General features: G+C 37.9%; 1 protein-coding gene across 2 annotated transcripts in view; it reads left to right on the top strand.

Moving 5' to 3' along the window:
- The window catches only part of ephb2b (eph receptor B2b), a 172,202-nt gene that overhangs the window by 67,595 nt on the left and 81,186 nt on the right, over positions 1-23,421 (top strand). For both annotated transcript variants that reach the window (XM_056251376.1, XM_056251374.1), the window contains exon 2: positions 20,019-20,098. In XM_056251376.1, coding sequence (XP_056107351.1) covers positions 20,021-20,098 — 78 coding nt within the window. In that variant the 5' untranslated portion in view covers positions 20,019-20,020. The remainder of the gene's footprint in view (positions 1-20,018; positions 20,099-23,421) is intronic.

Below are 23,421 nucleotides of genomic sequence, written 5' to 3'. Positions count from 1 at the left end.
CTGAGTAAAACTAAAGCTAGTTTCTGTCCAGAGTGACGTAACAGGTCACTCTAATGTCCTGGAGCACATTTTCCAGAATTGTGTTTGTGCTTGGCTAGTGGCATCTGGGTGGTGCAACAGGGGAGCGGATACATAATGGTCCGGTGCACACGGTCTGCAATGGAGGCCACCCCTGAGGCTCTTGTTTATAGTTCCCAGAGGACCACAGGGAGCCATAACTCATCCCGGGATGACTAGCAAACTCACGGGCCTGGAATCTGCAGCGAGACAGCACTTTTACTTTCCACTCATTTTTAGTTTTCCCTTTAACGTGCAACCCCTTGGTAGGGGGATCCTGGTTAAATGGTCAAGGGTGTGAAGAGTAACTCTGCTTTTCTCCTTGGGTCAGGAAACATGATGGAGCTGCAACTGATACGGTCCACCCATAAAAAATCCCGAAGAGATAAAAACATCAGTCCGTGGTCTGGATAACAGCTTAAAGGCGCTGCTTCTGTCAGACCTCAAGAATAATCGTTCCAGGCTATCATTCTTATCTATAACACCGTTTCTGTTCTCTTAAAGATTTTTCACCACGTTTGTAGCCATCTCATCACACTTTTAAAGTGGTCATTTTCATAATGTCCAGTTATGGTTAATAGAGACTACTACGGATAGTAAGGAGAAGCTTTGCATTGATTATGCATTGAAACCCTGGCCTACATGCTGACAAATATCAATGAAGTGGTTCTTTGGCAGACAGCACTCCATCGACTGGCAGGAGATCATCTTGTCGCGTCAGACCCCTTAAAACCCGTTTTCAGTGCCATTGTGCGCCTCCCTCTCAAAAGTATCGACAAGAAAATCTACCCTTGTGTCTTTAATGGATCTCGCTCTCAGTCGAAAGAAACCATTACCTATTATCAAGCCTCAGAATTGATATTAACGAGGTAAAGTTCATAATCGCAGCTGCAGGTAATAAAGAGAGGCTTTTGTAATGAGGCCACAGCATTATGAACATATTGGGTGTCAGCAGTACACTCCGTACTGTAGCAGATTGAATAATTTGCACTTGGGAGATGGTTATGGATTACCCAGGGGGGTAATTTGAGGGTGTGATCCAGCCCAGCAGGTCACTAGTTTTAATTTTTCTTTATCGAGTGTAAAAGCTGTTGCTCTAAATGGCTTCTCATCATGCCTTTACTGAGTCGCAGTGCTGATTATCATGCTGTAATTATTATGCTAGGTGTTAATGGTAACTGCGATATCTCTGAAAACTGAGCATATGCTCGTATGTTTTTGTACATGTTTTTAGACTCAAGCCTTATTGTTTGTTTAATATTTGTCTTTGTTTCCTTTTTATTACAAGGTTATTGGGCGGCAGTGGCTTAGTGGTTCATGTAGGTTGTCTACCAGAAGGTTGGTGGTTCAATCCCCGGTTCCACCTGACCAAGTGTCGAGGTGTCCATGAGCAAGACACCTAACCCCAGCTGCTCCCGACGAGCTGGATGGTGCCTTGCATGGCTGACACCGCCGTCGGTGTATGAATGAGTGAGTGAATGGGTGAATGCGAGGCAATGTAAAGCGCTAGGAATGGGTGGTGATGGCGCAGTGGATAAGACACATGCCTTTGGTGTGAGAGACCCGGGTTCGAATCCACTGTGAGACACCAATGTGTCCCTGAGCAAGACACTTAACCCCTAGTTGCTCCAGAGGCGTGCGACCTCTGACATATATAGCAATTGTAAGTCGCTTTGGATAAAAGCGTCAGCTAAATGAATAAATGTAAATGTAAATTGATGATGACCCTTTTTAAGTGAAAACAGACGCCACTGACTCCAGTCAGATACTAAATGCACTGGATGTTCAGGATAATCAGTGCAGGACTTTGTAGTAGGCTACATTGTCATTTTTTTATTATTATTATTTTTTGGCATGCCAACATTATTTAAATTATTTTTAAAGCTGCATTCTGCAGTTTTTCCTCTTTGTCGCCATCTCTGTTTGAAATCTGCAATTGCAGTCATTCGCGGAATTATCAACTTTACGTGAGTTGTACTTCGACACCTCACAGCGTGGATGAACACATTGCTTGAGGAGACTGTGAGGCTGTCAATCACCTTGCTGGTGTGGATACTGGCATTCAGAATCACAGATTATTCTTTTTGGAAGTATGACCAACATAATAATTTTCACCGGAAAATGTCATCTGAACAAGTAAGAAACATCCACTTTTGTTCTGGTTCTGACATTGCAGTAAATCGCGCTGATTAAATCTAATAATCGCTTATCATATCACGCAAAACCGTGCAAATTATAATTTGTTCTCAAATTGTTAATGTTAACAACGTCAGCATTGCGTGACTACATGTAATGCCCTTCAGATATGTATCCTTGTTTTCGCATGGGTCCGGTTGCAGTCTCTTTTTTTTCTGTAGCCACTCCGAAGTCCGAACGAAGTCTTTTGCATTTTACTCCAGGTGAATCTCCAGTTGTCACTGGTGATTGTCGGAACCTTTCTGGATCCGCCATCAAATTGATAAGTTTAATTATATCAAGTGCTGTGAGAAAAGACTATAAATCTCCACCTCCAACATCCTCACACGCAACATAGCCTTCTAGCTGAGACTTCTTCTTTATGTGTACAGATGTGATGTAATGACGCAAAGACATGCTCGAATCTCCCGAATCTCCGAAGCTTACCGCTTTGAATCGAGCTAAGGCAAGCAGATAGTTTTGAACACTGGCTGGTTATGTATTTTCTCAAATATGTATTTTGGATAATTTTTAACCCCAAAAAAGCTATGGACTGCAGCTTTAACAATTGAAAGCCATTTTACTTTTGAATAACCTCAATTTTTAGGTTACTTTTAGAGATTCTGTTCGATTGTTGAGTATAATTTGAGGCCTTGAACAGGTTTGGTAGTGTTTTGCATAATTAATAATTAACAGTGTGATTTCTAGTTTAAAAGGATAGTTTCAGTCAACCACCATTAATTTTCTGTTTTTAATGCAAAACATAGTATTCCACAATTCACAATAAAATCTGATTCCCATTAGTTCCATTTTATGTGTTCTTTTTGAACTATTATATTTCAAAACTCTTTGGAGCGTCATGTGTTCATGTTGAAAAACATTGTTTTCAATTCACTGGATTTAATGTGAACAAGAGGGAAAGGTAATGAAGTGTCTCCTCTGCACAAATGGTTTCTCACACACATGGCTGCTAAAAAGAAAGCCTGCAAGATATTGACTTATTTCAGAAATCAAGTAAGCTAATCCTTTCATATTAGACCAAATAACATCCGGAAGAGAGTGGTCAAGCATTCTCAGTTTACAACCCATTTGATTATGTGATGTGACATACACTGTAGATGCTCAGACACGTGAGACTACTACATATTAAGAAATTAGTTATTTATTTGGCATTCATTAAACATTTACAGCCTCATATGTCTCGCATTATCAGGACAGAGCTGAAACCATGTTCTTACAGCCTGCAAAATGAGCACTAATTGCCCTAAACATTAAATCTTGTTCCAAACAGGATTTTTAGAGGAGTTTGGATCCGAGCATTTAAATATTTATTAATATTTAAAAAATGTTCAATGCAAAATTTCTTTTGATTTTTCATTATACATATTTTTTTTATATAAAAATCTGGTTACACTTTTTTTTTTTAAGGGTTCCTTGTTACAGTTTAATTATACATTTAAGTATTGTAATATTAACTACAGTGTTAGGATTAGGGTTTTCTTTAGGGTTAGTTGCATGTAATTATGCATAATTTATAGTTATATTTACTATAGTTACTGCATGTAACGTGTAACAAGGACACTGCAAAATAAAGTGTTACCAAAAATCTTTATGTGAAAGGTCATGGCATATTGAACAGTGTTTAGTTATGAAGTGCTAGCAAGCATGCATTAGATCTGCTATTCCTCCACCATCTGTATCCAGCCTCAGGCTGCTGTAACATCATGACCATTCGAACAGTAAATTCAAACCATTCAGGTTTACTTTAAATGGTGCTGTTTTCCCTCTTCTGTCGGAGTGGATTCTCTTCTGAGGTGTTAGACGGCCACAGGGCCTATTCTGCATGACATGAAGTGTTCACTTTCATTAGTGTTATAATGACACATCTAAAATTGCAGTGCAGGTAAGTGCTGCGTCAATATTTGATCTTTACCCTCTTTATAATACATACAAGCCTGCCTCTATCCGCCTCTTCATGATTTATAGATCCCAGACTAATCATTTTAGATTTTTATAGTATGTTTTCTGTGATATCTAAGTAATTGAAAATTTGATAGTCTTATAGCAATAAATTAGCATGGTCAAAAATGTCTGACAATTATGAGGTCTAATATGTCATTGCGGCCTCAATAATTGTTCAACTGGTAGAACATGGCGCTAGAAGCACCTAGGTCAGGGGTTCGATTCCCTGGTAAAATGAGAAATGTATACCGCTGAGAGTCACTTTGGATAAAAGCATCTGCCAAATCTATGAATGTAAATATGCAGCACTGTGACTCTTTTCCAAAGCTAGCAGAAGGAGATCAAACCTCCTGTTTGAGGTTAACCTCGTGAGTCTAGGAAAGTCTAGGGTCCCTTATGGCCAGATTTAAATATTCAAAAGGATTTCAGAGAGAGGAAACCTGTAGCCACACGTCTCCTTCACTCTTATGAATATTTATCTGTCTGCAGTTGGTTCTGGAACTCAACAGGGTGTTGTAGAGCAGCGTCTGTTTCTGACAGTTCGCGAGTGGCCCATCTGTGGCTTCCTCCTCCAAGAAAGCTTTCTTGGCTTGCGTGGAGGACTCGCATAGGTTCCTAGGAGTCCCATAACAATGAGAAGATCCCAGCACAGAATTACGCTGACTGTTAGCAAATATTACTGATTGTTTTAAAGGATCTTTTAGCTCATAAAACATGCAATAAACCACTGTTTTGGCAGGTTAAGGACCAAGCAAAATTGACTTGTTAATGCAATCACACGGGCAAGGAGAGGGTTTATTTGGTGATGGTTGTTTGGACAACTATAAAAGGGGGCATGTTTGGTTTTTCATGGCAGAACACTCTGAGGAAAGATGTAGGGCTGGGTGATATGGCCTTTACGATTTAAATTGATCCCCCCCCCCCCCCTCCCCTACTAAAAACAATCTGCATGACAAAGAAATTGTTCAAAACAAGTTTTAACTTTATTTTGTTTACATTTTCCCTTCTGGGATTTGATCTGGATTTCCCCCTTGGGGTTAAAGTGCAATCAGAAACAACAAGCCAAAAAGACAAGATGGCAGGCCCTGTCTTTGTAAACTTTATTACGTTTAGTGACAACACAATGTTTATATGGTACAATTACTGGTATGCTACTGTTTTTATTATTGCTTGACACAAATTTCACAAATTCAATTCAATTCTTGTGATTTGATTCTGTTCTTGATTCAATATCGATTCCTTTGGAAAAATATTAGGTACAGTATATATGTTAATGTGTTATGTATATTGTTCTTAAAAAAATATCTCACCTAATGCTGTAAACATATAGAGCCCTGTCAGCTGTTATTATTATTAAAGATGAAAAATAACATCTCAAATTAAATATAATGCGTTTTTTAGATGAAAAATAACATCTCAAATTAAATATAATGCGTTTTTTAGAATAACAACGTTATAATATTTTAATGATATAGGTATAAATATTATAAATATGTAATTTAGTTATCATATTTAGCAAAATACTCCTCTCTATAGCAATTTTTTTAAGTCCAACTAATGTGCTATGGCCTATGAGTAATTAAATGGCTTTCCTGAGGTAAATGTAACGTTTCGTGACATATTATCCTCCAGCTGTTTCATGGACCTCTTTCCGCGGTTGAAGAACACTGATCGATCGATTTTATTACATTTCGGTAAGTTGAACTGTATCTTTCAAATTACCTTTTGATCATTCGTGTTTATTTACTATTAACTAGTAGTAAAGAGTAACAGATGATCGGTTCACGTGCCGCTTGAACTGAGATCTGTCAGCGATCTGTCACGTCACATTTATAAGCGCCAAAACGGTGTTTATTGTTTGAATTTCGTAATTAAATTGATAGAATCTGAGAGCTGAGAATTTGTTTCATGTCAATAGTAACCTTCTCTGTCTTGTCTGTCGGTGTCCTCTTTGCTTCGTGATTTTTCTCTGCGTGAGAAAATGGATGTGTGGCGGGAGAGCGGGTAAAAAGTGACAATTGCGTGAGTCTCACGGTGAATTTGTGAGAGTTGGCAGCCCTGCAGATTCAGTTTGTAAATGTTTTTGGCAGGTGTGCTTGTGCTGCCACGGTCTTGTTCATTTGCCATGTTGTTTGTGTATCTCTATGGCAAACGCTGAGCCCGTTCGGAACTACTCCCAGAGGGGAGCGTCGGCGGATGTTAAAGAGAAAAACGATTTTCATTCAAACAAGTCGACGTAAACTACACATTCGAGTTAATTGATAAAATCGATTTATCGCCCAGCCCTAGAAATAAGCTCTTGGATGCATTATCTTTGTGCTCCCTGTTGGGGTTATTCAAAGAGCATGCAACTTGCAACACAAGATAAACCTAAAGAGATTGAGATGCAACTGGAATCAATTATTTTGCTCATGGGTCAACCTGAAGAAGGGTCCCATGTGTGATTTTTCAAATCCATAGTACAATATCTTTATTCTGCTGTCACAATGTACAGTATATTAAGTTGGAATACAATGCATCTCCGGTCATTAGTCACCGAGACTAGAACATACATCCCTTGTTCAGAGGGCCCACGCTGTACAAGAAGCCCAGGAGAGGCATATCCTTACCACGCTGTGTCAGAAGAAAGGAATCAGCATGTATTGCAAACCTCCAAACCGCACAGCCGTGACTAATTGGATTCCTCTGTGTTCATGATGCATGCACAATGTACACATTTTTAATCGTCATTGCTTTGGTCTATGGCTTGCGGGCAAGGAGTATGATGCTGGCAATTATCATTTTCATCAACTTGATGTGTGGTGATGTTTCTAAAACTGTCAGCTTTCTTTTTCATGCTTCTTTACGATGTCAGTTCCCTTGCAGGTATTCTTGCTCTGATGCAACACTGTAAGGTATTGATCTTCTACACCCTTGCAAATAAGGATTGTGTCTATTGCTAGAATTTCAGCTTTCTGTTAGAAATGGGGCTGTTGTTGATGAGGATGATGATGATGACTTTAACATTCGATTAGTAACATCACAAACGTAATACATTTCTTTCGTACTTTCACATGGCATTGCTTGATGTTATATTTCAGCAAAAAATTGAAAAGTTTCTGTGTGTAGATGGCAAAAGTTTTAATAAACTTTTCTGTCTACAAAAATGAATGAAATTATGCAAATGTAAAAGTGAAGTAAACCTTGCACATTTAGATTTTTTTTTCACTCTTAATGTAAAAAACGTAGACTTTTGGGGTTTAATAATTGCAATTTAAATTTTATTTCGATTCATTGTGCAGCCCTTTCTAAATCTAAATCTTCCTGCTCACATTATTATATTTATGTAGCCATACTTTAGAATGATTCATTTATGACACTTGATTTACATTGCAGCAGCTGTAATGGTTTTTAAATACGGTGTTCTTTGAAAACCAAAACACATTAGCCCTTAGCATCTCACAAGTTGGCGGCACACCATCTAGCCTCCTTAACAGCAAAAACATATTTCGAAGCATGGAAAGACCACAGTGCTTAAATGGTTGGCAGGAAGAATAGGATTTTATAATCCAATATGATGTAAGGTCCATCGTCTGTGTTCTGATCTGCTTTGGAATAGCGATCGTTTGGAAAGGCAGTTTGTCTGTCAGCTCTCTCCATTGTGTTGTCAGACACAGCCAATCATCTGAAGCCGGACCCCAACACAAGCGAGAAGGGTTTGAAAAAGGGAAAGAGTGAGTGCAGCTTGCAATTAACATTTCGTGGTCCCTTTGTGAGGCACATTCAAAGTAAATAATTAAGCTTTTCACTGAAGAAACACCAACCCATTTAAACAAACTGCTAAAGAGGCGCTGGGATTGATTTGAGGGACTGGCCTTGAGACAAACACAAATTAGAGAGTAGCCAAGGACATCTCATTTGTTGAGAGAGAGAGAGAGAGAGGAGAGGGGTGGGGTGGGGTGGGGTGGGGATGCATCTTTCAATGTGTCTCAGTGGAAGAAAAAAAAATGTGCAGTGTTTTCCCTAATTTCTATTTTGCTATAACTCTTTTTCAACCCTTAGCGGTCTTGAATGATGTGCTAGTCGGCTATGTAAGGATGGAGAATTACCATAGGATGTCCCGTGTTGAACCCTGGGAATTCAGAGCTACATCATTGTGTCAAGCAGTCAGGAACGCTCCGCCGACTGTGTGGTAGCATATTTCACAAGGAACCGCACACTGCCAAAATCAACCACCCGCTTCCTCTTCCTCTGAAACACACTGAAACTCTGTGTTGGCTGAGTCCACGTTTATTTCTGCCTTCCCTTCCACATCCCTCCACACTTCCCTACATCATCATCATCATCATCATCTGACCCCTAAATTCAGCATTTAGTAGCCCGACCATAATCCCAGAGCATTCATTAATCAGAGAGAGAGAGAGAGAGAGATAGAGAGAGAGAGGGAGAGAGACCTCTCGGCGGATGTATCTAAAGTATAACAGATTCTGTTTTGGTCCTTACAAGCCCCTAAAGTAACGCTGGTGGGGTTTGGGTATCTGCCACCTTCCCGGATTAAACCCTTACTCTCCAAGCACGTTCTGGGTGCCGTATGCTCTGGCATACGGACTCAATTACCATACAAAGCCATTCTGTAATGCGGCGGTTATGTGCACTCCACCTAATTGACCCTCGTTGTGCTGAAAGATTTCTGGACGACTCGGGGCACGTCAGAGCTGCGGCGCGGTGTTCACTCATCATTCCAACCACACGGGCCTCTACCCTTCAATGTGACATATGAACGTCATTATCACGTACACATGCAACTCGGATAAAATGGTTTCTCCGGACCCTTCGGTAAATTGCAGCAGGATCCTAGTGTTACATCGATCCTGCATTAATTACCTCTTCTGTGGTTTCTTGTCGTATATGTAAAAATATTTGCCTGAGCTGAATAGCAGCAACAGCAATGTGGTTATCGCTCAGATGCCCTAACTACTCATTTCGATTCTAATGTATTCCCACCCCAACTAGCTTTAATTTTTCAGGTGTGTCTCAGAGAGAACAGAGAGAGGTTACATGCCTGAGAGGAACAAATGGCTGCATAGTAGAGATGACTTCTCTAATCTGGGCTGGAGCATGTGCCTGGAGCGGACAGGACTGCTGCTTCTAATGAGGAAACATATTGGTATCAAAGGGTTTGCAAACCTTACACAGTATTTCTCTTTTTCATAACAGACTGACAAGGAGTGATGTTATTCTTAATCATGGTGCAATGGGCTAATAAGGTGCACTGGGAAACAGTATGGGATTAGTGTCCAAAGTGCTTCGTAACACTTTACAGTAGGGTTCTTTTATTTTTATTTTTTTATACTATGGATAAACTTACAATGAGTAGTACTTTCACTGCATTTATTAATTTTGGTTAATATTAACTTAATTAATATTTACCAAAATTAATTTAAAGGTGCCCTAGAATTTGAAATTGAATTTATCTTGGCATAGTTAAATAACAAGAGTTCAGTACATGGACATGACATACAGTGAGTCTCAAACACCATTGTTTTCTCCTTCTTATTTAAATCTCGTTTTTGAAAAACACCCCTGAAAAATAGGCGAATCTCCACATAACACAGACTGTGACGCAACAAATATGTACGTCTCCAAAAATTTGCATGCCAGCCCATGTTCAAGGCCTGGCAGAACTGCGCAGCCGAATCATCTGAAGTTCTGCAGGTGAATATCAAGCGAGGATCATAGGGAAAATGGCTGATCATGGAAACAAATGTTATGTTCCAGGCTGTGCAGGGGATGTGAGGACTTTTCATACCCTTCCCACTGAAAAGAAATGTCAACAGGCGTGGTTGATGTTTATCTATAATCGGATACCGCAACAGTTTAATTCAAAGTTGTTAGTTTGCTCTGCCCATTTCACCACGGACTTATTTTCTAACCTGGGACAATATCAAGCAGGCTTCTCTCAGCGTCTCATACTGAAGAAGGGCGCAATTCCAACTATATTCCCGCAAGCGGCAAGTAGTGATTTTATTAACGATAATTTACACTGTGTTATCTAGATCCAGCGCAAGATCCTAGTACAGTAACAATAGCAAACTCCAAGTAACGAGCATACATAACTAAATAGTATGACAAAGTATTTACGCTGAGGTTAATATTTCTTGCCTGTGTTGTCATATAAATCTACAAAATAATACTGTAGATACATGTAAATTCCCTTTTGTCAAATAATTTTACTTTAGTCTATTTCATCAACAACACGTCAGGGGCTAACTACGTTAGTTTAGTTGCTCACAGATAATGTTAGCTCACTCGATCCTTCTAGCTAACGTCACATTCTCCACCACATAAGTTGAAGCTATTTATTTGACAAGGCATCTAACGTTAGTCCATTTGTTAAAATGTCTTAATTTTTGAAAACTGACGTATGATTATTTTGCACGCTTGTATTTCAGAGTGTGTGAAGTAAAACAGTGAAACAGCCAATCAGAGAAGAACTATTACTATTCATGACCCTTCCAAATAAGGTAAAAACAGACCATTTCATTCTAGGGCCAATTTCTAGAGTTGAAAATGGACCCGTAAAACCATTTTAACATTTTAAATGCCCTTAAATAAGCCACATACCCTCTATGTAGATATCAGAGACAAAATTAAAATATTATTTCAACACATTATAGGGGACCTTTAATTTATTTTAATTTTATTAAATGTAATTATTTAATTTTATTTATTTTAACAATGAACAACAGATACACTACCGTTCAAAAATGAATAGTCAGTAAGTCTCTTATGCTCACCAAAGCTGCATTTGTTTGATCAGAAATACAGTGAAAACGGTAATATTGTGAATATTATTACAATTTAAAATAACTGTTTTCTATTTAAATCTATTAAGATATTATGCCATTTATGTGATGACAATGCTGAATTTTCAGCATCATTACCGATACTAAGTTTCTCTGCAGATACCGAGAGATGATTACAGATACCAAATGCACAAGGAACCCTCTCATTTGGAACATTACTTTATTATTAGAGGTTGAAATTACAGCAGAGCTATTATATTCAACTGCTATTTATTTTCATATATTAACCTGTTAAGCTTCAAGCCCACTTTTGAAAAATCCCCAGAAATGACATACCCAAACTAAAACAGATACAGTTCATGAACCCTTTGCACTAAAAGCACAAGTATGATCTCATTTGAAAGCTGACACTTGGTTGTTTATTGTAAATGTAGAATTAATTATTGTCATAATGAAAAAAACCATTTTAAATAGCTTCAAAGTTTTGTAAAGTTATTAGAAATTTATTTTTATGAAACATCTTCATGAAAATAAAATTGAAGTTGGCCCTGGAGCAATCTAGAAATGCACTGCAGCTAAAGCCACACGTCTGACCATTTTATATTTAAAATCTGAAAATGATAAGTATAAAGCTCTGTATTTATTTAAATGTTTTTCAAGATCATGTCAAATTACTTTATTTTGATTAGACTCTATTAGCAAACTGATGTTTAGTCATCTTCTGAGTCATCTATTCAGTCTATTTTCTCTATTGTTTTGTGGTGCCCCATTCAGTCTCAGTCTCCCCTGCACACATTTACACCTCTCCAGACTGGTTATTATGGCTCTAAATATGCATTTCTTTTGTCTGCATTATAGCTACTAACGACTGGCTATTCACAAGCTATTCATATGGTTTCAAACCCTAATTTCTTTTATCAAAGTTCTCACTAAATATTTGAAACTGGTATCAAATGCACTGAAACATTTCAGTAAGCATTCCTATTTATAAAAAAATAATAAAACAATAACTGCTCGTGGCAGGTGCGCCTGGGCTCGCTAGCATGTTAGCTTAGCACACCATCAATGCACGACCATTTATGAGATTAAAACTATGTTTGCGCTCCAAACTCACTATATAACGCAAGTCTAGTGTTTTAAATAATCTTCTGTGATCTAACTTGGCTTCAGATAAAAAAAAAAATCAGACAGAAAATGTATTATTTAGTGTTCTGAACGATGATGAAATCTATATCGATTAGCATTACATTATAAATATAATCTATTATTATGAAATACCTGGCATGGCTTGAAGAACACAGGTAACTCAAATATCATTGCAATCATGTTTATTGTCTTCAAAACATCTTTATCTGCATGTTACAGCGATCTCTGTACTTTCTGTATCACTCAGTGACGTCCTGGAATGTCACATGACTATGGGTCTTCTTCATGATCCATATATGGACTTTTATTGGACATAATAGCGCCCCCATGCTATTGGTATGAATGGAAAACACAGCACATCTCAGTAAGAAGCGATCATTATGATTACATCGACGCATTTGGGTATAAATTCAATAAATATTATTCCTGTCTATAGAAATATGATGTGAATCTATGAGAATATATCAATATTTCTCCACATCTGCACATTGTTGAGCTAAAAGCCCTCAGGGACGTTGTTTTGTGAATCGCTGTCATGACGACAGCACGGAGTGTTTTTTATGAATGGACCAGCTGACGCTCATAATTCATATTAAAGGTATCGACTCGTTTTTTTCATTTCATAACTCCTGACACAAATTAAGACACAACTGTCACTATAAGTTTCTCAGAATACAATAGTGGTCAAATACTGAATCTTGAGTCTTATATCTTTTTAATGATGTATAGTTTGTCAAGGTATAACATTAAATCTGATAGTATATTTGAACTAAATAAAATAAAAAAACGCTTCAGTGCGCCGACGCTCTGGAGAAGGTTAAGAGGTTAATCACACTTAAATACAAACTGAAATGTTTGTATACAACTCAGTTGCACTAGTTTTCATATACACTTGTCTTCATGGCAAATGTATTCAAACATACATAGGCCTATATAATTACACAGATATGGGTAACACAGACCTGGCAACCCTGGCTTGAACTACGAGTGATTCATAAGGTCAAGAAAAGCCTGCTTTAGCAGCACTAATTTTTAACTGCTAATGCGTTGCCTGAACTTCGACAGCCCTAAATTCAACATGAGACATTTCCTTCATACACAGTATGAAGAAGCAGTCTGACAAGTTTTTCCGTCCCCTTTTGAAAGACAGGATATAATCGGCCCTGATTATCGGATCATCATATGTTTTTATACAGTCAGCTGATGGCTGATAGTGAAAATAATTGCTTTTATCGACCAATACCGATTATTGACCGATACATCTTGTCACTTTTGATCAGTTTAATGCATCCTTGCTGAATAAATGTACATTTAAATAAATATACATTTCTTTAAAAAATGATGTCTATTAATAAACATTGACCAAGATTAATAAATGCTGTAAAAAATATATATTTTATTTCAGAATTAACTAACTAGGGGTGACCCCGAATAGTCGAAGATTCAATGCTTCGATAGGTCACGCTGGACGTAGGCGGAAGTACCGCCCCATTGTTTACAAGCGTGGAGAAGGAGGATCGTTCAAATTTTATTGTATGTTGAATGACATATTTATGTCTTTGTGTCAGTTTATTGTTTGAAATGGTCCTTTCGTGTGCATATCCTGGATGTTTAAAATAATGGGGCGGTACTTCCGCCTACGTCCAGCGTGACCTTTCCAACGTGATTACAAAATGCCTGGCGCGTTGCAGACCAGCACAAGATGAACAATTGTGGTTAAAAAGTATATTTTTAATTTTTTTTAGAAACTCACCGATCGTTTCGCTAGATAAGACCCTATTCCTCAGCTGGGATCGTGCAGAGCCATTTGAAGCACTTCAAAGCCATTTGAAACTGCATTGATTTGGACTTCAACAATTTGGTTACCGTTGAAGTCCATTGTGTGGAGAAAAATCCTGAAATGTTTTCCTCAAAAAACTTAATTTCTTTTCCACTGAAGAAAGTAAGACATGAACCTCTTGGATGGCATTGGGGTGAGTAAATTATCAGGAAATGTTCTAATGGTGAACTAATCCTTTAACGTGTAGGCTTGTAATTATACACGTTGTGTTCATATTCTGGGCTCATCTGCTTTTCTTAAACTATATGCTTTATTAATAAGGTGTACAGAATTGTATCTTTTAATATAAAAGTTTTAGGACATTAAGCCGTTAAATGTTTTTCACATTAAGAGTTTTAGAGTGTATTTTATCCGCACACACAATTTGAAAAGACTCAAATGGACAGAGACAGAGTGAAAGACTGGATTTTTCTCTCGGTCAGGTAGGGTACAAGTGATTTCAAAACATTTCAGCAGGTTCTAATTTGATTTTTGGATGGTGTGAACATGTTTAGCTAAAAAGACTGCCGCTTTAAAAAGACTGCCACGTTTATTGTTGTTTCTGCAGTTAAAAAGACAAAGTTGACAATTCTGACCATACATTCGTTATTTTAATAATTTCTTTAATTTTATTAATTGATCACTTAGGGTTATCTACTTTAACTATTTGTGGCTTTTGAATATTCCCTGCACTTTAGGCATTTTGCACACATTTGTTCTGCGTCTTATTTAGTTTTGTATTTTTATTTATTAGAAAGGTATATTCTGTTCTAATTTAATTCTGTTAATTAATTGTTGATTATTTTTCAGTGCATTCATGTTGCACTGTAGGCATAGGCTACTTCGAGCGTGCTCGCACAGGCATTTTAGCCAATTTAATTTGATTTGCATGTGAAATGCAAATCCTGTCTGCAGTGAGGCCTTTTTGCAGTTATTTATGTTATTTCTTAGTTTTATTGATCCGAAATGTTTTTATACATTTTCTTCTATATCTTTGTGTGACTATATCTTAAATTGTTAAAGCCCCGCACCTCCACCACCCCCACACACATGATTTGACGATTCTGATTTGACTATGAAAATAGTCGGGGACACCCCTAGTATTAACAAATTGAGCCTTGTTCTGAAGTGTTACCAGTGCTTCTACATGCTGGTTGTGAGTCACTGATGTGAATTTTGGCCTAGGCTGTTTGGAAGCCAGTACTCGTCTGAAGCACCGCCATGCTCTATCCAAGGGCGAGGGGAGCTTTGTTGGGCATTAGCTGCCAAAACATTTCAGTCAGTCTCTCCACATACACCTCTGCAAGTTTTAGAATAATGATACCATAGTCTTCTGTCATAACTAGCCCACCCACATAATTGAGTTAGAGTCAGCCAAGCCGGTTTCTCCGGAAGCATCCTCCGGAGAGTATATAAAATCAGCCGCAGACATACACAGGTATTAGAGATATTAGGGATTCTTTAGGAAATGGAATTATCAACCGAAGACTTTCTATTTATCATTCCAAGTTGACATTTCTTGATGCAGATTTGGAAACAGGCCTAGATTCAAGGTCACTGAATGTATATCTGACTGTGTGAAGTGGCTACAGTCCTGTGCTTGTGCAACAAGAGAGTGTGTGTGGCATTCTGTGGTCTACAGCTCAAACCCTAATCACCTCCCCAAATAAACAGACCCTCCTATTAATGATCCGTGTAGCCATTTTACACGGCAGCGTTCCCCAAATAACTTTCTGTGGCCTTTTTAAAAGTAGCAATTTTAACAGGTGCCACTTTCTGGCTCAGGAGCATAGCTGCTGACCAATCAATTTTCCCAACGGTAATCCCTGGTCTGAAAGGATCCTGTTTCCTATCAATTAACGTGGACTGGTGTTCAGAGGCTCCTTTTGTTTACAGCCTTGCAATGAACAGCTGGCCTTTCTAACCTTCGGATGAAATGCCATGGCACCCTAAATCCCAGCGAAATCAAGGGCTGGGTTATCAATACATATGGCCTGATTTAGATTCAGATTCACAAGCTTTCAATTCAGTTCAAAATGGATTCGTTTACAATTCATTTGGGTAAATTTCACATATTTATTTAACAAATATAATAATCAACACAATCAAGAAACAAAATTTAAAATAAGCTTTAAATTACATTTAACTTGTATGTTAACAAGTTAACAAGTTATGAACACTTTGGTTATAAACTACTAAATGAAAGTATGTAGAAAACCTCAAAATCTCTCTGTTTTCATCAATATCTATGCATCATCTATATCTGTATCATCTCTGCTTTTACTGTGTTTGAATATATTACCAGATGGATTCAGTGAGTTCAGTGGATTCGTCAGAATGATTCAAATGATATAGTGTTTAACTTCACACTGACTTTGAAGTCTTTTTGAATGATTGTTTAAAAGGAGTGGTTCAAAAGAGTAAGTTGTTCATGAATCAGACTGTATTAGTTGTGCTGTATGTTTCTAGTTTACTTAAAAGAACAGATTATAAGAGTCATTTATTCATGAATAGGATTGCACTGTTTTTGTGTAAATCATTTCGCAAAACACTTTGTTTTTATCTCATCACACTCAATTCGGACCACAAACTCGGGTAAAATGCTAGTAATATGAGTGTAAAGCATAAGCAAGATGTCTTGAACTCCATTATACTATGAGAAGGTATTTTACTAAGCGGTCAGAAAGCTCCTCCTACCATTACATATTCACATTGGGAAAATTCATAAAAATCATTCCTGTTGAAAAGCTTAAACTCACGCGTCCTCCTGGGTCTTAAAATGGTGTCTGTGCTGAACCTTCCAATGACTCAGGCTTATTCATAGGCCCTGGTTGGAATGTGTTGTCACCTCCAGACGTGGTGTGAGCATAAACACATTCAATCCTCATGGTGCCACATCCACTACTCTCTTCAAAAAGTCCATAAGAGAGTCCTGTGGAGCCGAGAGACCCCTCTGGTTTACCTCGTCACAGAGGATGAAGAGCTGGAAGCAAGTCGTAGCAGTGAGGTACGGCCATAACTGCGGGGAGTCGTAAATCTCTAGCTTGGCTCTGCGTACGCATGAGGCCTCTGTTTGGGGGGTTATCCATCGTACGGTACAGGACAGGCAGTGCATCACTCTTCCAGACTGCAAAAAGCAGTAGGCCTAGCTTATAAAGCACAGGAGCTTATGAAAGGGAAAGAATGTTTACCTCACCGCTAGTCAATGCACTCATGGTGCTTTATAAAGGACCACATGCCCACAAGTACTCGGCATGAGGTTAGAAAATTCACTTTGCCACTTTTTCAATTCTATTGTTTATTATGGCCTATAATTGCATTTTGATTTCACCCCTGTGTACCAACTGAAAGCAGATCTTCATTTTAGACTGCTATGAATGGACATCCAGAGTAAGTTTCATGAGTCTGAGTATAAATTTTAGGCTTAGTGATAATCATGTAATTTAGCTTAAATTTGTGTGCCTTAGAGATGGAATATGTCCTTTTTCAAATAAATTGGACCCACATGTAGTTTTTTTCATTGAATGCTTTTGGTTTTTCCTGGAATATAATTCAGAGGGAATCTGAGGTATAGAGACATGCCCGAAAGGCTGCGTTCCTCTGCACAGCCCCAAACAGTACACTTACTGTTTTCCTTCAAAATCGCTGTCGTTTTAAAGGCCCGTCTTAATTGCAACCAGCGTTCGAAAGCACATTTAAAATGATCAAATAGCCTAATGCAAGATTAATGAAAATTCTGTAAATAAATAAGTATTTCCAATAGCTAAGACTGGTAATTAGTTGGCCTCAAGCTGAGGCTCTGAAAGACGTTTTGTACTCTGATGCTTGTAAAAGGAAGTCAAAACAGCTGCATTTGACTGTGATAAAACACAAACTTCCTCTATTTCCCTTCAAAAGTCTAACAACTTAGTCTTACTCTAATTACTAGAGGAAATTAATTAAGCCATCAATGCGATAACATGGAATATTCACATGGGATGACTGAAGGCCAATCTGAACTGAGAACTATCATCCCTGTGCCTCTGAGGACCCCAGACGGCAAAATGTGTTCTCTTTGACCCCAATTACTTGAGATGTTCTTTAACACCAACTAATCAGTAGAAGTAGAGTAACTGGCCTCCAGTTACTAGATTTTTTTCTCTCCAACCTAGCAGTCTCAGCACAGAATGAGTGGGTGAAAGGCTGGCTAATCTTGTTACTTGAAGGTCTGAGCTGATGTTGAACAGCTGGAGTAATTGAAGTAATTGTTATTAGATTGATTTCTACTCAACCAAATGGGCATCTTTCATCTGATTATAATTCTTCCCCTTTCAATGGCACTCAAATCTGCAGTTTCTTTACTATGAAGGTATGCATAAAATACTTGTCACTATACAAACTGTATAATATCAATGTTTTATGCAAGGAAGAAGAATGTACACATTCATTTTTGATGCAAATGTACGCAGAGGGGCTATTTATGGAGCTTTTTGAGTGATAACTGATTTAAAAGCCATTATATCCATGCTGAATATTGATGAGGCAGCTCTACACCTGTTTAGTGATTTTTATTTATAATTTTTTTTTCTTTTGCTGTCACCATTATTAGATTTATATTTTAAAATGTGGGATTTAGCATCAACGGCAAGCACAGTTTACAAATTTTTTAATCCCCCAAAATATTAGGAGGCAGCAGAATCATATTTTAGTCACAATATTTGAAAAACTCAACTACAATATTTGAAAAACTCAACTACAATATATTTTAAATAAGCTTTCATATTATCACGCAGTATGAGCAAACCAAATTAAAATTCACTTGCTTTGTTTGGCATGAAAATGGTCTTTTCAAGTGGTTTCAAATTCTGTACACATATAAATGGTGACCCAAACTGTGTGCTGTGAAGGACTGTCTTAATTCCTCGATTAAATTCGAGTAAAAAAATCCTCGATTGCAATTTACTGAAAAAGACTGCGATTCAATTAAATAAATATATGCCCTGCGGGTTTAATATATGTACTTTATTTACATGTGTGTAGTTTACGTGCATCTCAGAGCAGCTCCGTTCACAGTAAATGCTGCTCCACATGAACTTTTATCATTTACATGTGTGGTGGCGCATCTCAAACTCAATCTCTGCATATGCTGTGAGTTTGAGTTGCTTATAACGTTCATCTGGGAACGCGATGTGTAGAATACATCAATAACTTTGTAAATATGCGAACTGTTCATCACGATTTCCAAATGAAGTTTTAACCCTCTATTACTCGATTACCAAAATAATCGTTAGTGACATCCCTAGTACTGTGATAAGAGAAGTAAATCTGAACACAAATTTAGCTATGGCTAGAACGATGCAATATGCATGTTTTGGATATTTATGCACATTTGCCTGCAAAGGCATTGTAAGGTCTGTAAAATATTAGCCGGTCTCAGTATCAATATGCTGCCATGTCGTTATTAAAATGTCTCTGGTGGTTATCTCATCGTTGTCCAACTGCTTACCTACATCCTGTACCCATGTAACCTCTGCAGTGGTGGAGCCTGATAGTGTGCTGTTCACACAGCAGGGAAGCAGAACCCTCTGTTTCCTGCCCACTTTTTGATTTTACAGCATTTTTCATCTTTACTACTGGAGACAGCTGTAATATCGAAACAGATTTAAGGCTGATTCGTGTCAAACGTGTTGATAGTATTTTATGGAGCAGTTGGTTAAGTGGTATCACAAGCCTCTATAAATGTCTGGATAAAGAATGATGTTAATGCATGGAAATATATGAAATATTCATAGGTTTTTATTCTTCCCCAGCATTTCCTTAAGCAAAGACTGGGGATAAAAAGTGATTAAGCTCTATATTTGGTGTTAACGTCAGAGTCTGTTTTTTTCGGGGTTTATTTGTCATTTAGGAACCTCTTGGAATTATTCGAGAGTCGAGACAACATTAGCAATTTCCCTCACTCTGTTTAAGATAAATGATAGATTGCTAGATGCTGTGGGTGATATCTGTATATGAACTCACAGACATTGAACATTGTACAAAGCATGACCTGGATGTGTAGCCTAACCTTTTTATGTTTCCTCCTACTTCCACAGAAATGTTGATGGATTCCACCACAGCGACCGCAGAGCTTGGCTGGACAGTATATCCGGTGTCGGGGACAAGTGACAATAGTGTAAGTTCTCTTAATGTGTCTATATTAACAGATTTTTTTTTTATATAATTCACCGTTTACTGAGGTTACATGAAATGATCAATTAATCCTACTACTCTGATGATTATGACAGAAACTGTATGTGAATCCTTACCATATATTGCCACAAAGACTAGGTTTCATTCATGTGGGCTCATGCCTGCTCAGCACCCACTGGTCAGGGAGTAATTAATCGTCTCCTCCCCCACACCAAGATCTATGTTCTTCCGAACAGATCGGGGGAAGAAAAATATATTCCTGAGTAATTTGCTGGTGTATTTCTAAAAAACCACTCCCTATTTTATTCAATTATTTATGCTTCTGTGTCTGTTTGGGGGGATGGTTTAAATTATAGCATTCCATGCGTCTGGAAGCAGTAAAATAAAAATGGAAGACTGAGAGAGACAGAAAGACTAAAAAATGGAGGAAGAAAAGAAGATAGAAGGCTGACAATGTGGCTTGAGCAACTTCAAAGTTCTTTAGAAATCATTTTGCTCACCATCTTCTCTTCGAACCTGAGGGCACGCAGCTTTTTTCCCCCCTGTACTGATTAGAGCAATCAATATAAAAGAACAAAGAGGTCTGGTGTCTTCGGGTCTGAGGCTCTGGATTCAATCTGCACCGAATAAGATTCACCTCTCCTTTTCCTCTGTAACAAAAGAAACGGAATTACACATGCTTTGTGTCATCACATCTTTTTCATTTTTACAACTCCGAAGAATTAACAAAACATTTCAATACCACAGCTAATAGCTACACAGACGGAGGGAATGTCGTGATATAAAGTGTGAAATTAAATCTCGCCTGGTTCAGATGCAAAACTTATTTGCTGTTCTGACACATTCAGCAATTATAGAATAGATATCCAAAATGGCCCCAGCGTCTCAGAGGAAATAGATTCTTCAGCAAGGAATGCTAGTGATTGTTCCAACTTTCCCTCAGATTCATTTTTTGGTTATTCTGCTGTCTGACACCACATATTTTCAAAGAGCATATACATTTTCTTAAAAGAAACAAGATATAGAGAATAGTCTCTACCAAGGCATTGGACACTTTGACTTAAGTCAGGGCATGGCGGTTCCCCGCAGCAGCACTAAACAGGTGGGATTCTGTAAACCTTAGAGAGAGAAAGGCTTTAAGTTATTGTCTTACACCCCTGCAGAGCCTTGTGGGCTTAACTAAAGTATCAGTGTCAGTCAAAATATAGAGCACTCCATCAACAGTTGGCCTACATGCCACTGAATAGCTTTGCAAAACAAACCCCTGTTGCCGAACTGTCAAGAAGAAAAAATCCAGATGTGGTTTGTTCATTCACTCATTCATTCTTTCATTCATTCATTCACATTTGTGTCCTGCATTTATTCTAAACCCCTTGATGGTTTGTGCAGGTGGAATACTGTATTGAACAGTGTAATTATGGAAGTTAACACCTACATTAAAGAAAGATTTATGGTAACCCTTTATCACAGCCAGGTGTGAGGAGCACATACTTCATACAACAGCACATGCTTTCTGTTATTATTTTTGACTGTAGTTATTACTCCACATGTCTCTGTATAGTTACGTGTTTGGAACTGCACATCAGCTTTTTAAAATCGTATGTTATAATTTCATATGTCTTTTAATAATTTAAAGACTTTTTGGAAATCAAAGGTGGAATTTGCTGGCTTTAAATTTGGTCTGTTAGATTTTTGGCTGTCTAACTGTAAAGTGGCATGCAACCCCTGATTTGAGCAGCTACACAGAATCAGACACTTTCTTTACGATAACACTGTGTTCACTCTAAAAACAAACAAAGTAAGTGGTAGAGAAAATGTCAAGTTGGAGAGCATTTTCAGTAAGCAAGCAGCATATGTGAACCTCTTGATTCATTCTGTTAACCTCACAATTTAAATCAACAAAAAGCTTAACGTTTTTTTTTCCAGCTTTTTCAAGGGCACTTTATAAATGGTTGTTTTATTGCGTAAAAAGACCATTTTCTCTTATGCCTCTCTGGGAGCATTTTATGTAATGTAAACATTTTATTTAAGGATGACTTATTTTTAATTTATAACAGCAATGGTGTGTGCAGTCTGTGTACACATCCTCATGAGGCTGTAAATTAAGTCATTACCAGCTTAGTTAGAGAACAGCGTTGCAGGAGACATTACAAATGTGTGTAAATGCCAACATGTTCAAACCCAGTTTTGGTCATGCATCTAGACTCATTGCTTACTGATGCAGAACATGAAAATAAGCTAGTACATTCGTGTAACTAATCAGTGTGATAGTGTGGCCCTCACTTGACTGCCTCAAGGTCCAGATCTAACACTGTCATTAATCATCTGTGACTTTATTTGCATGCTCATGAACTGCTTCTGTCTGTTTTGCGAGGAATGATGAACAATGAAATGAAAGGGAACATGCTCACAAATGTCCTCTGTTAAAGGGATATTTCACCTGAAAATGGAAATATTGTCATCATTTACTTACCCTCATCATTTCAACCCTGTATGATTTTCTTTTGTGAAAGACGACAGATATTTAGAAAAAAAAACTTCTTCTCCATACAATGAAAGTCAATGGGGTGTTTAAAAAAGCATGTAGTTTCAGAATTTCTGATTGGCATGACATGAGCTAGATTAAGTCATCAAGAAACAGATGTTTCAACCAACACAAACCTATAAGAACCACCTTAAATAATTTGGTTCAAGAAATGTCCTGAAATCAGTTCTAATGTGGATCGGTCTAAAACTATTGTATTATTTTGGGGTTCCACCATCAGGGAATCATGTGTGGTCACGTCAAGATTGAAACAAGCCGCCCTTCGCCAGCAAAACTCTTTTGTCATGTCCTTGATTCGTATGAGTTATGTAAACATGATCCACATGGATATAGATAGACACAAGGGTTAAAGAAGCAATAGGAAGCTTGTTTGTCTTACTTCAGATGTTGTGCATTACCAGTAGATGGAGGTAATTGAAGCTGACTGCCAAAGACGGCTCAGTTTGTAGGTCGCCTCATTTTTTTCAATCACTTTCTGTCCCTCTGTCAATCTTTCTAATGGTGGTGAGTTCAGTATCTCGCTTAGGGTTGTAATCCCACTGCACTTCAGCTGAAATATCCGGATGTCATTTGTCCCACACGTCCCCTCAGGACAAATGTCTCAATGTGACTCTATCTGTCAGATTTCCCACAACTGCAAATTGGGAAACTTTCCCTCAGGAGCTGTCATACATGCTCCCTTTCGTCCCTCTGCGTGAAGGATTTATTTATGCAGATTTACGATGTGTTTCTTTGAGTCCAAAGAGCGCTTTGCATTGAGA

This window comes from Rhinichthys klamathensis, unplaced genomic scaffold (assembly GCF_029890125.1).
Source record: "Rhinichthys klamathensis goyatoka isolate OS25496 unplaced genomic scaffold, OSU_Roscu_1.1 h1tg000082l_1, whole genome shotgun sequence".
In the NCBI taxonomy this organism is placed as follows: Eukaryota; Metazoa; Chordata; class Actinopteri; order Cypriniformes; family Leuciscidae; genus Rhinichthys; species Rhinichthys klamathensis.
The sequence above is the reverse complement of the archived record's forward strand: the minus strand, read 5'-3'. Positions and strand labels throughout refer to the sequence as shown.